Source organism: Ziziphus jujuba, chromosome 12 (genome assembly GCF_031755915.1).
Source record: "Ziziphus jujuba cultivar Dongzao chromosome 12, ASM3175591v1".
NCBI classification, from domain to species: Eukaryota; Viridiplantae; Streptophyta; class Magnoliopsida; order Rosales; family Rhamnaceae; genus Ziziphus; species Ziziphus jujuba.
This window is the reverse complement of record NC_083390.1, coordinates 3,253,596-3,271,873: the sequence shown is the minus strand read 5'-3', so window position 1 is coordinate 3,271,873 and position 18,278 is coordinate 3,253,596. Positions and strand designations below refer to the sequence as shown.

At 31.9% G+C, this 18,278-nt stretch overlaps 1 protein-coding gene across 1 annotated transcript; it reads right to left on the bottom strand.

The window, feature by feature from the left end:
* Positions 1-6,422: 6,422 nt before the first annotated feature.
* On the bottom strand, positions 6,423-18,047 carry LOC107428047 (sodium/hydrogen exchanger 7). Its single transcript, XM_048462749.2, is given in 23 exon segments — positions 6,423-7,545; positions 7,985-8,249; positions 8,544-8,747; positions 8,828-9,046; positions 9,123-9,254; positions 9,349-9,362; positions 9,365-9,442; positions 9,795-10,097; positions 10,637-10,868; positions 11,278-11,385; positions 11,517-11,564; positions 11,904-12,088; positions 12,964-13,013; positions 13,320-13,364; positions 14,216-14,281; positions 14,367-14,419; positions 14,926-15,043; positions 15,116-15,217; positions 15,444-15,601; positions 15,670-15,747; positions 16,143-16,234; positions 16,797-16,847; positions 17,773-18,047. Coding segments are annotated over 22 exon segments (2,745 nt in total). The 5' UTR covers positions 17,975-18,047; the 3' UTR covers positions 6,423-7,545; positions 7,985-8,042.
* Positions 18,048-18,278: the final 231 nt, after the last annotated feature.

Sequence of the window (18,278 nt, the reverse complement as noted above, 5' to 3'; positions counted from 1 at the left end):
TTTGTGAAAATGGGTTATACTATCTACCTCCTTTTCCTGTTTGTAGTTCAAATTACTAACCTTCTTTAGATTCAAATACCTACTCTTCATTCATTTGAGGTTTGATTCTTTTATTCATTAAGTACCAAATCTCAATCTCATCTGTAAATTTTTTCAATTAATTTTTAGGTTTAAAAATCATAAATATAATTATAATAAAACTGAAGAAATGTAAATTATTTTCCTTAATGATATAGTCCATAAAGTGGAAGTAGGTTTATTTTATAGAGAATTATTCTTCTAAAATTGTACCGCAATTTTATGATGAATACAAGTTGTATAAATGACAATTCAGCTCTTTATTTAAAATTAGAAACCTATTTGGTATGTAATTATTATATTATTATTTTTCCATTATAAATTTGGGAGAAAGTTTATCCTAAATAAAATCTACTATCGTATAAGTTATCATGTGAGTAATAAGTTTTCAATACCAATTGATTGAAAATCCTCTTTCCATGTATTTATATTTAAAAAGTAACTAAAAACTAATTAATGAGCAGACCATGCATTGCTATTTGTTTGTTTGCTTGATTGTTTTAGGTGAACACAGACAGTGCATTGCTAAATCACCTGTACGCATCACTATTATCCACAAATGGTGGAACACGACGATGAAGGCACTCAATTTTCGTACTCAAAGTTGTCTTTATTTTAAAAAGGAAGAGACGTGTAGGGTTCAACTTGGAGAGTCCCTTGGACATTTCCCTACTTGGAATACTATTTAATGACTCACTGTATATGCATTATTTATTTATTTATTTTTTTGGTGTAAATATAAATATTTCACCTCTAATTTATGCTACATTTTTATTTTAAAAAAAATATCATTATAATTTTTGTATATTTTATTTTCGTTTTAATATAATATAATTTTTGAAAAGTCTTATAAAGTTAGATGTTGATCCATTTGCTCTTTATTTAACTTTTTTCTTTCTTTTTCACTTCTATGATTTTTTTTTAATTTATAAAAACTTAAAAAAAAAAAAAAACACACACACACACACATACAAATACATATGCATCTTCTAAAATAGTTGAATCTTTACAATATTGGTGTTAAAATTCCCTCTTTCTCAATTTATCAAAAAATTTAAAAAATTTTTTTATAATAAATATGATTGTTTCTAACACAAATTCAAAAATTAAATTTAATACATTTGAAACTGCTTCTTCTTTTTTTTAAAAGTTAATTATGAGTTTGATTTTATTATTTTTATATATTAATTTTCATTTTTTACTTTAAAAATGGATAAATAATTTTATTAAACAAAAAGTAAATTTATAGAACTTTAACTTAATTATTAAAAATTTTTCAAAAATAACGTTATATTATAAGAAAATAAAATATGAAAAGGGATATAATGATATACACCCATTTCTTTTTCTTTTGATAAGTTGCTGTATATGGCAATTTTTTTATAATTACTGTATATGCCATTTGGCAACAAGACTTTGAATATATATATATATATATATATGAATTGCATGCCAGCGACATTATAAGAGTACTTTTTAGAGTAGGAGACTCTTTGGAGCTCGAGATCGCATAAAAATGTTAAAAAAATTTTGCCACTCTTTTTTATTGTCTTTTGGGATCAAGATGTGGATGGTGGACCCTTTAAGAATTAAAAAATGAAAACACTATTATAAGCAAAAAACGAGGGAAAAAAAAAAAAAAGGATATAATATTACATACGTGTAATCACTAATGTCACATTGATTAGTACTAGAATCCGTATTTAAGCAAAAAAAAATAATAATAATAATAATAATACTAGAATCCGTATGTGTGTGTACGTGATTCAAAGACAATAGGATATGGTGTTTTATAAAATTAGATAAATTAAGTAAACTTTTCTTGTACACTCAAATTTTTTCAAATATACCTTTTATTTTATTTTTTAAAAATTGCACATATTTTCCTTTATAGTTTTATCAACGACAACAACCTCCGACAAAGACACCGCTGAGTCTGACTGGTCTAGTTATCACCAACACAACCCATTCAGTTTACTTCCGAGTCTCTGACTCTCTCAGAAACAGAGAGAACAGAGAAAAACAGAGGAACATAGGAAGAAGAAGTGGCGTACCTGTTAGGAGTAGTTTGGCCTGGTTGTCTTTTTGGTTGAAATTGATGATTTATAAAGACAGAAAGAAGAGGGTGTTTCCAAATTCCAATAGCTTACTTACCAAAAGAAAATTCAAATAGGAGCAAAAATTGTGGTTCCTAGACAATATATATATATATATATACATATATTTTGAGAAAACTTGTAGCCATCGCATTAACTAAGAAACACAGTTACATATATATCAGCTTCAAGGACATGGTTTAGCCACGTAGGCCCATCCTCAATCCAAGTTTCATACACTGATAAATTAGTTGCATAACTAGCAAGACAATGTGCTGCACTATTCGTTTCTCTAACATTGAAGAAACACTCCAGATCTATATGAGTCGATAGCAAGGCTTTAATTTCTTCAACCAGAAAGCATGAAGGATCTAAATGATCACCACCATTATCAGAAGTCGCCAGATTAACTGCAGAAAGACAGTCACTGACAATATCACCACAAGTGAAACCTGGCGCGTACAAAAGTTGATAGCCTCCCGAATTGCAGTAAGCTCTGCATGAAAAACTGAACAATATGCTTCAAAGGTTTTGCAAGAGCCCCCATAAGCTCTCCAGATGCATTTCTTACAACAACTCCCACTCCAATCTTTAGGTTACCTGATTTGACTGAGGCATCAACATTTATTTTAAACCGTTCTCCTTGAGGTGGAGACCAGCATTGTTTGGTACTTGGTTCACTTCTCTGAGTCGAGACCCTCATTGCATCTTTTTATTCACTAGGCATGCAAGTGATATTGCCCAACAGAATAGCATCAGTTTTGACAAAATTGCCATGCAGAGAAGCATTCCTTCTATTCCACAAACTCCAACACGTCCACGCAAAGCTCTCACACTGGAAATCTTTCAGATCAAGGCTACATAACACGAAAGTACCAAACGAATCATACATACCTCCCTTTAGTTTGTGATAGAATATATATATATATATAGATGGATAGATATGGTCTTGTATATGAATCCCATATAGTTTTGTATTTAGGGATCATAATAAAGTCTGGATGCGATTCTTTGCTTTCCAATAACTACTTAACTCTCTCTACTTCCAGCTGTCTCTTCGTGCCATGTATATATATGTGTATACATGATTTTTTTTTACTGTGTGTTTTTTTAATGAATTATCTAACATTTATACATATGTATATATAACACATTATAATCTAGCTACTCTCTTAAGCTATTAATACCATATACAAATCTAACTAGAATTAGGTACATGATGTATGGCAAACCCATATCATAATCATGATTCTCATGCAATTTAATCACCTAATTTCATTTATGATGAATTCCATTAATAGAGTCTGCGTGTCAAATTTTTATATTAATTGATTTTTCAGCAAAATATAATAAACTATATTATCTTGCAAATTTTCTTTGAAAATTCAAAAGCAATTTAATAAAACAAAACAAAAAAAAATCAAAGATTCTTAATGGTTGTATTATTGTTATATTTTGATAGTGTGGGGGCCGAAGGCAATCATCCTACACACATCATCTATCCAAGTATAGCCTTTATAGGTCTTCCGTTAACTATGAAGGAAGACCTATAAGGAAGACTCAGGTGAGTCCACATGTTGACCTGTTGAAGGTTCTTTCCCATTTTTCTCAGTCAAAAAAAAAAAAAAGAAAAAAAAAAAGAAGTAAATAAATTGAAATTTAAGGCAAAATCCATTAAACCAAGGTTTAAAAAATTATTGGTGGAAATAGGTTATTCTATCTACCTCTTCTTCCTATTTGCAGTTTAATTACTAACCTAGCTTCTTTAAATTCAAATACCTACTCTATATTCATTTTAGGTTTGATTCCTTTATTCATTAAGAACCCAATCTCAACCAACCTTCCGCGTCAATAGGGGCTAAAAATTATAAATTAATCACAGTCATTTATTGGTCCAATTTTCCAACTCAACTATGATTAATAGAGGACGTCCACATTGTCATCATTTAATGCATATATTGCAATTAATGATAATTTATCATACTCAAATCGTGCATTAGAGAAACGAAAAAATATTTTAGTCACCACTTATAATAAATGTTGGTAATATAGTCGATGAAGCGGGGGTAGGTTTATAATGATGCTTAGCACTTCCCGTGAGTAATAAGTTTAAAATCCTCTTTCAATGTATATGTATTTAAAAACTAATTAATGAGCAGAACGTACTTTTTTATTTTTTTTAATGTGGGGTGGGGTGTCAATACAGAACGTGCATTGCCACATCAACGTTATGTATCACTAATAATGTCCACCAATGATGGAATGATAAGAGACAAAAGTTTTCAAACCACAATGAATAGAATAATCAAAGTTGTCTTTATTTGAAAGAGGGAGAGACGTGATAGGGTTCCACTCGGAATACAATTCAATGACTACTGTATATGGCATTATCGTTTTTGGTAAATTACTGTATATGGCATTTACCAAACAAAACTTTGAAAAAAAAAAAAAAAAAGGGAAAAGAAAAGTGTGAATTGCATGCCAGCAACTTTATAAGACCACCATTCACATAAAGAAAAAGAAAAAAATAATAATAATAAAACAATAAAAAGACCTCCATAAGACTACTTTTGGAGTTGGAGACCTTTTTGGAGCTCGACATTCCATGAAAATGTTTTTTATTTTAGTAATAGTGTTTTTTTTATGGGCAATGAAAGAGACAGCATGAAGATTCCACATCAGGGCTTTCTCCTTCACAAATTGGCCACTCTTTTTTAGTGTTTTTTTTGGGATCAGGATGTAGGTGGTGGACCCTTTAGAAATTAAAAAATGAGTCATACATTATTATTAGCAAAAACTGGAAAAAGAAATGCATATAATTTACATGTAATCATTAATGTCACATTAATTAGTACTAAAATCAGTGTGAGTTTATTCATAAAAAAAAATAAAATTTAGAAGAGTATGAGTTTTACATATGATTTAAAAAGAATGGGAAGTGGTGATTTACAAAAATTAGGTAAATTACAAAACTCCCTTTCAAATTTTTTGAAATACACAATTTATTTATTTATTTTTTATAGTTTAATTTTCTTTCACATACTCTTATTTTTTTTTTAGTTAAACTAAAAAATATGGTGGTTAACATGATTTAATTTTTTTATAGTAAGAAAATTACTCTCAATGTAATATATAAAAAGTAAAAAAAATAATTATGTATTTTAAAAGTTATTTCATAAATAAGTTTATTTTTCAAATATCAAAATAAACTAAAAAATGCCAACTTTTGACCCAAAAAAATAAATAATACTTAAATTTGTTTATTCATAAATGTTAATAGGAGGGAATTTCTTACTTTAATATTTTATATTGAAGGTATTATTGTTAATTACCAAAACTAAAACCTTGTTAAACATTAAAATTTTAAAATTTCACCAAGAAAATAGGAATATATGAAAGAAAATTGAAATTACAAAGATGACATGGTGCAAATTTTAAAAAAACAAAGAGTGAATATATATAAAAAACGAAAAAAAGCAAAAAAGAAACTTGAAACTAAGGGGGGAATTTGTGTAATTTACCCTATAAAATTTAAAATATGTGTTTGTCATAGGATTTCAAAATTAAATAGTTATTTTAAGCTTCAAGAATATATTTAAAAATATTATTAATTTGAGAAGAGTGAAAAGAAATATGAAATTGAGAAATGATTAGTAGTTTTGAAAACTATGGTTTTTACGACGAAAATTTATACACAAGGTGATTATGTAGGGGTAACATCAATCCATCATGCTTAACCCATTGAAAGGTCATGAAAACTGAAAAGCCTCCCCATTTCGACCAAATTAATTGTTTGTTCGAAGCTTTCCCCAAATCATGTGATTCACATTTAAAACTTTTCCTGATTAATCTGCTGCTAGATCTGATAATTTCTATTTTTTGGCTAAGAATTTTTAATTTTGTTTTTTGTTTATTGTTTTACTTTTATAAACATTATTAAAATTCGTGATTCATTTGTGCAGTAAACTTTTTATTTATTTATTTATTGGTAAGACTTGCAAACATACTTTTTTTTTACCATTAAAGCTATTATTATTATTATTATTATTATTAATACTATTTTGTAATAAACCTTAAAGTTAAATTGGTTGCTTCCGTTGTTTATCCCTATAATAAATAAAGGTAATTAATAAGTTCCAAATTCGTATATCTTATTATTTAAAGGAAAATGTTCCCTCCAAAAATCTTAATTACCTGCTTAAAAAGATGTTCATATTGCCAAACACATTAGTCAGTAGTTTTCTATAATTTAAGTTATGAAGGAGGCGGACTAGAAAACTTTTATTAAGCAATCATATTGCACATTACTTAATTTAATCAAACCAAGCAGGTATTTTTTCCCTGCTTTTGCCGACGTTTTACAAACACTAGATAATACAAACAACATATGTCACAAAAATGTAAATCACAATTTTGGTTTTCATGGATTGACAGACTAAAAGAAACTTATACTTCCAAGAAGCCTGACGAAAAGAAAACCTCTTTGGTGAATTAATTCTCACTATGAGTTTGTCCTCAACACCAGATTCATCACTGGAAGCATCAACTGCTTCACTCTCTTTCAGCTTTGTGTCTTGCAGTGGTGCCGAAGTATTTGTTGCTGAGAATTTTCTTGCTGCTGCGTTTTTTCTCACAGAAGCAGACCCTTACGATAAAACAGAACAACCGGTCAGCAACATTCACTGTGAGATGGCTGAATGGAGCTACGACGTGGAAATCTTCAAGCACATCTACGAATTTCCACCTTGTATAATGAAATAACAAAGGGAGTATGTTCCCCAAAAAGGAGCTAAGAGAATCGAAGCTACAATTGAAACTAAAGAACGAATCCCACTGAAAAAATGGGGATGCAAGAAGAAACTGAACCAAAAAAATAGAAGTGCAATGGAAAATGAGGTGCCAAGGACATAGGCTGCTTGAAATCAATAATGACTAACAAAAACAAAACTCTAAAGGGCTATTGAGTATTGATGTAAAGCTGCTATAAAAATTAAATTGTATGATCACATGATTATTCCATTCCGTCTAGTTATATAGTGGCACAATTAAGATAGATAAACTGAAAACACCATGCTGCCGCAAATGCTCAATTGAATTTCCCTAGCAGACAAGCTGTTAGCTTGTTGGTGGTCAACTGCTTCTGAGTTCTCATTTTGTTGCCTGGCCTCGTTAAATTTTTCAGACCAACTCATAAGACCACCATGTTCTTTGTTAAAAGGTCTATGCAGGTCTGCCGAATGCGGTAACAATGAAGATTACCATTGGAGTTTTCTATCAGATTAAAATGCTGCAATGTCAAAAATGATCACTCTTGCTCTTGCTTCAACTAGATAAAATGAATTTTGGTGCGAAAAACTGGCTCCTCTAGAAACTGCTGTTACAAAAGCAGAAAACACAACCAATTACTCTGAAGCACAAAGAAGACAATAAAAAGAATTTGAGTTCCCCGTTACTTTTAATTTTTTTTTTTTTTTTCAAAATTATATATCTCCATTTAGCTAACTTCATTTAATTCTTTACTTGTATGCCTCAAGACGATAAATGCTTACAGGAAATTAGTTGAGGAAAATCATAATTGTCACAGTAGATAGTAGTTTTTAACACCTCAAATATACATGTAAAATCACCATACAATTATAATCAATCAAAACTTTTATTTAGAATCATCAGCAAGGTACAGCTTAGAGAACTGCATAGTAAGTAGGAGTATCACTAAAGGCATACTGTACTGAAAAAGCTACTTAAATGCTAGATTCATTATCATGAATAAATTATATGGCCAGAAGAAAATAGATGTAAGCTTCAATTACCTATTGTTTCCAGATTTTGAGAGCTTTGATGCATGTGTGGTGGCAAGAGAGCTGCAGGTCATGTAATTAGTTCTTCTTGGAGACCTCGGGTTTTGATGAATCCTTCTAATAAAATGCCAATGGAATGGTAAGGAACTTCTATGGATTCTCCCCTTATGTATAAGGTCATGATTGACCTTTCCACAACAAGAGCTCTTAAATCTTGCATTCCCATTTTCTCAAATACTTGAGGAAGCAACAGTTTGGCAAGAATAATAGCACTTTCCTGTATGTAATCAAGATACATTGAACTGAATCAAGAACAATCAAGTCAAGATAATCCATCATAGTAATTTAGTCATTAGCACTGCATCATTTCATGCATTATGCACATTTCAAATTTAGTCAATATTTTCAGAAATCATCGTTTTCTCAATGAGCAGCATATCAACAAATGGTTATATGCTAAACATGCACAAGAAATCTTCAGCTTCCATTACTCTCATAATTCCAAAGTTTCAGAAATTGATAGCAGTGCCTGGAGCAGTGACAAGTTTAGGACTTTTTAGTAAGATTATACCTGCCACAAGAAGTTTTCTACTGAAGGATCAGATCTTAGCGCTGGAAGTATCTTGTTTTCAATATAGAAACAGAGAACGACAGAATCTGTTATCATGTCACAGAGATATGGCTTTCCAGTTAGCACTTCATATAGGCCCAAAGTACTCCCATGAGTAAAAGTTGGATGCAATGAATGCTTGCTTTTTAAGCTCTTACTCATCCACTACCAAAAAAATCTCTGTTGTTAGTGACATTGTCCGTAAGCAAAATCAGATAGTCATGGCCAAAGGTATCTCTAATTACCTTTACTACCCCATTGGAAATAAGCCAAATACCATTAGGCTTGGATCCCTCCCTATAAAGTGTCATGCCACGGAATTTCATTACTTCTTTGGTAGAACCTTCTAGTGGTTCATGAACAGAAGAAGGAAGTGCTCCCATCAAAGGATGGACACCATACATATCACTGAATTTTGGAATCTTTACAGAAGGAGGATTTCTTAGAAGCTTTTTCAAGTCAGTCTGCACACAAATTAAAATATGAAAGAAATAATTGAAGATTTAAGAAAAAAAAAAGTGAAAATGTTACTGATATTACCTGAACAGCATCATGAAGATGAAGCATCTCTTTTTTTTCCAATAGGCCAACCTTCTCAAGGTTTTGAAGATAATCAATTAAATGATTCAGCAGTGAGTATGCTACTTGTCTTGTTTTAACAATATGCAAAACCTGAAAACATTACAAAGCTTACTAAAAAAAAAAGGGGGGGAAAAAAACAAATCCTGATCAACAAAAGCCATATATTGGTATTTAACTTACAAACCTGAGGAAATGACATGCATCATCCAAAAATGTTCTTGCTTCTTCTCCTTCAGCCTCACTTTCATCGATGACGATAGAAGCAACATCACTCTCACCTAAATGAAAAAGTGGATTGATATGAAATAACAAAAATGATCACATGTAACCCTCCCCAACATTTGGCTACTATAGTTTTAAGACCTAACAACAAAAGTCTTGCATCTTCTAATTCAATGCTAGAAAATATACCAAACCTATACAGATGTCTTAATGGGTAAAATTTAAGGAACAAGACTAACAGATTCAAAAAATAAAAAATAAATAAAAAAGAAAGAAAAAAAAATAAAAAATAAAAAAGAAGAAGAAAGAAAGAGAAGATTTGAAAAGAAAGAAAAAATGATACAGAAGATGAAATAAATATGGTTGTTTAAAAATGAAATTAATAGCAAAATTCTTAAATTTAGCTACCTATAAAGTCATGAAGTTGCTGTCTTGCAATTCTATGGGCATGAAGAAAGGCAGCACATATATAACATGCAGATTCCAACCTTGTCACTGTGAAATATGTGACAAACTTTTGAGGGCAGATACTTGTTTGAAGAAACCTGTAATAATTTGGGAAATGGACATGATCTCTTAAGCCTTTCCAGTCACATAAAGGCTTATCCGAAGCCAAGTCAAGTGCTTCATCCACTGATTGCATTAAAAGATTCACAGTAGACCGTGTAATCCTCCCCTCATCAATCATCCTCCAGTAAGCAGCTTGGACACCTGATCAGAAATGAGTTCTTAAATTAGCAGATGATCTCACAATCACACAGATATTGTTGATTTCCAAAAGCAGAGGCCAGATCCATGGAGGTTTTGAGCATCAAAACTGGAGTATATGAATTTCTGCCTTGGCAATCAAAAATCTATTAGCTGATTGATTCTGTTTGGAAAATATATAACAAAATAAATGCATAAAGTCTGGAACCTTAACAATTATGAATGATTGAAATGTTTATTTAGCAAAAGAATCACAACCAAATTTCCAAATAAAACACTTAATATTAACCTGGTAGTCTTTAGATATGCAAAAATATATTCTTTAAGAAAAGCAAAGAGATTAACATGTAAACCAGAGCCTCAATTAACTATGATATATGGAATCAGAAAATCATCATAAAATTTATATTAAGTTAATATAGCAATATAAGTGAATGGCATATACTCAACTAATCTTGCTGAAGAAAAGGAAAAGGAGGATCCATGCACTGCTAAAAATCAATGAGTACGACTTGAACCAAAAATAGATAATACATAATCACCATTCAGAAGGCGTATGCGTATATCCTTCAGATTCATATGGTCCAGATTATTATCACCATTAGGTGCATTATGAGGGTGTTCGCATTCCCCTTCCACATTATTTAAGCTTGCAATATATCTTTTAACAGTGGACCAGTCAGCTGGACCCAGTTCCTCATCATCTCCAAGATTACCAAAAGCCTCCAATGCTTTGTTCAACATTTCATGCTTTGTGTAGTCCACTATGCGCCTCTGTCATCCAAAAGAGATACATAAAAACCATATATATATATATATATATTACAAAAATAAAATGTCTCTATCCAATAACAACGGTGCCTTTTATGGAAGACCAACATGCAAAATATTGGTCAACGAGAAATAATTTATTATAAATATTTTTTTACTCAACTGTTAAAGAAGCTTAAAAATATAATTTCACTCGCTTTTGAAAATCTTCCAAAATCCCCTATAATAGCGATATACTATTAAAATTTTTACCTATTTATCTAGATGACATCCGGAATATTAATTAGCTGAGCTTAAATGGAGCATTTCTGTTTCACTATTATTATTATTATTATTTTTATTATCATCATCATCATCATTATTATTATCATTTTTGTGATACTGGCAGAAATGTACTTGAAGAGCAAATCACCTTTGCTGCTGATAGCTTATCCATATCTAGAAGCTGTAAAATGAATTGTGCAGTTGAGCCGTTCAAAAGAAGCGTCAAGAAGACAATTCCACCAGTGAAGAAAACGAACTGCACAGGTGATATATTTATGTCAATGATATCAATAAATCATATTATCAAGCCCCATTCGGATGCCAAATCTTAATGAACTTGTTAAATGTCCAACCTATAGCTCAAAACGCATACGTGCATATACTTACAAGAGTTCCGGTTTCAGAACCTAGAAGTGATGGTCCACCACTTGAACGCTGAAAACCAATACAGTAATTCAATTTAAGAAACTTGTGCCACAATTGAGTCTCAAAACAATGCATGAATAGGATTGACAATAAAGCCACTCTTTCGAAATCCTAAATATATGGGCAGGTTCTCTAATATGCCTGTCTCAATATTTCTATCAAATAAACAACAGTAATGCCATTGTCATTTTTCTTTTTTTCTTTTTTGCGAAAAAAAAAAAAAAGTAGAGTAAAATTGATGTCTAGACAAGTGACACAGCTCCAAAAGAAAACAAGACTGCCTATAAACGTAACATGAACTGGAAATTAAAGTCTGAAAACAGAAATTCTCAATTCATTGAAGCTTGCCTTGACTGATAGTGAAAGAGACAATGAAACGGCCCCTCGCAAACCAGACCATGTGAGTATTGTAGCCTCTTTCCAATCCAAGCCATAGCCAAAATACCGAAGCAAGGGGAATAATACTCCAATAACAACTAGCCGGCAAACTTGTACATAAACATACAGAAGAACGACATATGCCCATGAATTCCCTGAAACAAAATCAACGGGTGTTATTTAAATTCTTAACTCTTGATATAATATAGAAACTACTAAATTGTCTGTTCACCAAAGATCAAGGAAGCATTAGTATTAGAAAAGGTTCACAATCTTAGTAGCAAACGAAAAAAGAAGTTTTATCAGGATAAACAGATGGTCAACTGAAAAACTAGCCTGGTAGATAACATCTGTTGAAGATTTACATTAAGAATTTCATAATTCAAGGGTCAAAACATTCGATACAAAATTTTTATTAACTAACTCTGATTTTCTCAATCAATCGTATTAAAAACAGGAAGTAAGTCAAACATCACACAAGGTGCCTAATTATAAAACTCATTTTCTTAAAGAAACAATCATTCATCAGTATGCTATAGCTGATTTAAATAAATTAACCATATTATCTTTTCATAGAATTTTTCTCTGGCAGTATCAAAATTATGTTTCCCTTTCCTATATCACTCTCAACCCATCCTCAATCCCCTCTCTATAATTTCGAATACATTGATATCAACTGTGATACAGCGGGAAAAAGTCTCCCACAATTAAATGCATGTGGCTTATATTCTTTAGAGTTCCTAGAAAATGTCCAAAAAATCCAGCTATGCAGAAACCTTGAATAGAAGCTTAAAAAAATCCAAATTTCCCTTTACAGGCCTCTATTAACAATCAGCAAGCCCTTTCTATGTCACTAGTTCTTAGCATACCTTAAATTTGATGGCATTTTCAGCCCTAACAGATTGACTATCATATTTAGAATTCCCAGATCGATCTCATTGGGTGATATTGACCATAACGAAAGTAACTTTATTAAAAGAAAACCTTAAAATCTATAAAAAAGCAACAAAATATAATAAGTGAGGACTACCATTTTGGAGGATGACATGGACAAGAGCACCTTCAGCTATAACAACTCCACTGCAAAAGAAATGAGAGAAAATATTAGCAGGTTAATGCATGTAAGTTTTAATAAAGCATGATGTTCCTACCTTCTCATGTAAATACTAGGTTTTCTATTGTGTGGTTTAGAACAATTTAACTAGTCCTAACGTGAAATTAAGCATAAAGGAGCTTGGATGCAATCAAGCAACCAGGTTACCATACCTACAGACAATGCATGCGCATGAACAGAAATTTAGGTAACCACATACACAGATGAGTAATTCATTTCTGACATCACCATTTAGCATAACAGAACTTATGCATTCTCAAAAATGTTCTAACCTTAAGATGAAAATCACTGTATTAGCAATATAAGCAACCATTTCCCTGTAAAAAGATACATAATTGGTGAGAAAGTGATCAAACTGCATTCAAGATATTAAAGTCTAGAAGACATTACCATGTTCAATATAGTTACAAATTGCTTATTTATGAAGAAACCAAGGAGCAGGGAGAAGGGGGAAGGAAACAAGATAAATAAAAAAATAGAACAAAATCATGACTTTCCATCCAAATAAACAATAGAACCAGTCAAATAAACAACTTAAGTTGCACCGACCAAAAAGGCCAGAAGAAAGCAAAGAATAATTCAACTAGAGTTCTTGGTGAAAGACGAGCTAAATTCCAAAGAGGATTAATATAGCCTAGTTATTTGAGACATGTCATGTTGGTCTATATGAGATATGTCAAATTCATCCATACCAGGGGAATTAAAGACAATGGCTTTTATGTCCATCAAGTCATAATATTGTCTAAGGCTTGAGAAAATAAGCCAACCAAGTGGTTCAACTTCATAAGACATGTACCAACTTAGTTACTAGTGCACACGTGATTAATCAAAGAATATGAGAACAGGAAAATTCTTGAAGATATAAAGCAAGTTAACTACCAACCCAAACAAATTAGCAATGTTGAAGCACATGCAAAATTTAAAACTTTTAGCAAGACCAGACTATTGATTTTGGGTTTGAACCAAAAACTAACCAACTCAAAACTAATGAGAAAATATTAGTGGTAAGTATATTACAATATCCCACTTGATTGGACAAAAGAAAAAAGGGTAGGAAGAAAATGGTCGGTTATAAAGAGGTTGTATGAAATACTAATTTTTCTCCATTGCCATCAAAATAGAAAACAAAATTGCTAGTTCACTTCAAAAAGACGACCAGAAGGCATACCAAAAATGATGCAAGCTTTGAAGACCATCACCTTTAAAAGCTGTCCTAGCAACTGCAGCGTAGAACCTGTCCACATATTCTATGATTAAGAGATATCTATCCTTAAAGTGAAATGGGAACCTTTTAGGAGATTCTGACATTTTTAACTTACATCCCCAGCGTCATGACTGTCAAAATGCCAGATGCACCAGCCCATTCTTGTGCCTATCAGACAATAAAATTCCATAATTGGTCAGCTTCATATAAACTTGATCTTAAGTCTAACAATTTTGGACTTTAAGTTCAGCATCCCTTGCATTTTGAAGAATGATTTAGTGAAAGCATATGCATGACATATATATTCTCCCCAGGTCACAGTGACGGGATTGTTTGACAAACTTCATATATTTGACTATATGCACTTGATCAGTTGAAAATGACAATAACGGTACAAAATAATTGGTGAATTACCATGTCCCCCAAAAGCTTAGGCTGTTGGAAGATGGGGCCAATATGTTTGTATTATTATATTTTCTTAATAATAATCATCCTTGTTTGTCCTACAAAATTCTCATTAAGAAAGAAAACATCTGGAGCATTTAATTTTATTACAGGTCTCAGTAATATTGAATAAGGTAACAGACCAACCAGCTACAATAATCAGGCACAATCTATATAGGAAACTAAACAGTAACAGGTTTGAACTTTCTAAGTTTTAGAAAGGAACATACAGTGAAATAGGCAATGTAGCTCACAGCCAAAGTAAGAGTAATCTCTATCACAGTGTCATTGAAAACAAATCGAAGCCACAGAACAGACGCTATCCCAAATGCCAGACCAATGCCTACACTGAAAGAGTAAAATGCTCATAATCCAAGAACAGATCCGTCATCCTACATGGGAAGAATAGGCAACACATACGCTCCAAGAGAGGCTTGGATTAGAAACTTAATTATGGCACCCCAATCAAAGCTCTTTCCCAAGACCATCTGCAAGAGCAGCTGATAAATTACGATCGCTGCCCTGCAATGAGAATCAAAGATATTAAATGAAAAGGACATAGGAAAGGCATAATAAAAAAATATTCAATTTTAACAACAAGCAGCAGTGGTGGCAGCAGCAATGACAAAATCAGCAGATTGATCTAATAACCAATCCTCTGGGTTCACACACTCCAAATATCAAATGCTCAGCCAGTAAAGGACATTAGATACATGCAAGTTTACTAGATTACTTAAAATATGAATACCCGTCATTCATCAGGGATTCCCCATCAATTATAGTGGTCAGTTTTTTGCTTGCACCAAGCTCTTTTAATAGAGCAACAACAGCTACAGGATCAGTAGCACTTAGAAGACCTCCAAGCAACAATGACGTTTTCCAATTCCAGTCATAAGGGAAAGTGAACTGCAATATATTATCAGAACATAATTATAAGACAACCATTGTAGTCTAAATGTCAAGGTTTATGGTACCTTCAAAGCGGATCCAAGTAAGAAGGTCGACATAACTACACCCGGGCCAGCTAGCATAAACATTTGTACCATGCACCTCTGCACCAGACATGGAAAATGCTGTGAGTTTATCTCATGCATGAAAATTTCAAATCATTATCCAATGACATGATTCAAGCTACAAGCTACAACTGCAATAAAAGGGACAAATAGTCATATTATTTTGTTAATATCATCCTACTCATGGTTATGTCTGCTATCATCGTTGCTGTCATAAAAAATTAGTAGCATTAATAACAAATAAAAAACAATAACAACAAAACAACACTTATATATAACTCTAAGATATTTATGCTAATTCTGTTCTTAGGGTGTGGCCCTTGCAGCTCCCTAAGAAAATTTACTTCCATATCAACAAAGTCTAATCCCCAAACCCGAGCAATTAGTAGTACTTTTACAATGAAACAGTTGGGGTGGGAGAAGAGAGAAGAAACCTTTATTTGGTGCACTTCCAGTGAAAATGAACTTTCAAAAAGAAGGGCAGGAAGAAAAACAGCCAATAGAAGGTCAGGATCAATATTTGCCCCTGCACATTAACAAGATTAAACCCATTCGTATGCTGATACCTGAGCAGTTAGAGAAATTTCAATCATCAAATTTTTTTTTTTTTCCTTTTTTCTGGATGCCAGGAATTGTATTGTTTATAAAAACAAGAAAAAAGGAATAAGACCAAAAACTATGTCCATCAAACAACCAACAAGCTCAGTCTTTACAGAGAAAGCCTCAGGCCCATACAAAAAACTAAAAGCTTGTGCTATCCAACAAATTAGAAAAGAGGCTAAAGACAAAATGATTCCTTTTGCCTAAAAGACAGAGAACAAAGAATGCCAAATTCTGAATCTGTAACAAGCAGTTCAACAATCTCAAAAGTCCTATTTATATCCTTCCACAAAACCCACAAGATGCATGGTGGAGCAACTTGCCAAATATCTCTATTTCTCCTACAAACTCCATGCCTCTTCAGGGGCTAATATACTAAGCTTTACCGCTGAACCACACATTCAAAAAGTTTAACCACTTTACGAGACCAAGCTTATAATAGGTAATAAAAAATTGTTTCATCATGAAAAAACTTAGGCTCAACTTACAAAGACGTATGCCATCCCCAATCTTGCCCAATTTATGATGTGTACCATACTCTGCAAGTTAATACATAATTAATCAGCTTAAGTTATCATCAATTGCATACAAATAAGTTCAACCAAACCTGGCTAATCAATAAATGAAGCATGGTTTGCAGGATCAAGTCTTAAAAAACAAAAATTGGACAACATACAAACATAAGCTTAACAATCAGTAAATTGTAAGGAAAATGGAAACTGTATGCTGCCAAAGTTGCATGTAATGCCCAAGTTCTAACCTAGTTTCTTCAAATGGCATCATACGCTTTATTAATGATCATATATTGTTGGATGTAAAAGCAGAGAAGCACTGCATGAAAGGATTTCTTTTCTGACACGCGCATTGTACAACATTTTGCTTAATGTAAGACGAAAAGCTCAGAAGCCAGGTAAGGACACTAATGTCCCTACAAAGATTTTGGGTTCAGTGATTGATCAAAACTCATTCGAAAACAATCTGGACGTCGCTGGCTCTTATATTTGCCTTTACTTGGATCATAACTTATTATTTGATTCAGTCAATGAACAGTGTATAATATTCCGTGTCTTATCGAAAACATATTGATGTGTTCTAAATCACTCTCTAGTATGGGTTTAAGAATTTATGAATGGAACCTAATTCCTTGCATGCTTTTTAATGTCTTCAATCACTACGATGACCAAGAGTTTACGAATTCATAAATGGAATCTAATTCCTGGTTTAGTTTTTACTCTCTTAAATCGCTACCTGCAGGAGTTTAGAAATTCTGAAAAAAAATAATAATAATAACAAATAACTTATAAGATCAAGATACTTATATTTAATTTTATCACGGTTTTATCTAAGATAACAGTTCCATTTCAAAATACATGCCTATCCTTAAAAACATATACTTTAATTATATTTAAGAGAACAAATACAATAAAAAAAGAAGGGGCTAAAAATCAACTATGCGAGAGTTACCTAAGGATCCAAGAGCAATGCCGAATACGAGCAAAGCGACGGTGTAAGGAACTCTGGTTCCTTGAAAGACATGGCGGCAAGCGATTCCCGCAACCAAACACAGCCCTACGAATATCACCGCATCCGTTGGACTGGAAGAAGAAGATAAGCCTTCCTCCTCCAGAATTCTGCACGGAATCGTCGTCTCCGTCAACCCAGCCATGAAGTCTCTCGGTTACAGCTGAAGTGGAAGAGAGAGAGAGACAGAGAGAGTCTGTGCGAAAATCTATATCTATATAATATATAAAAGCAGAACATAGCTTCTTTCAAATTCCCTCCCAAATACATTTTTTATTTTTATTTTATTTATTTATTTATTTATTTATTTATTATATTATTTTCTATAAATATAATTAGGTATATATATATAATTAATTTTTAATATAACTATCAAAATATTGATAAAATTTTATAGAGTAATAATTTTAAAATAAATATTTAATTTTATTTTATTTATCAAATAAATT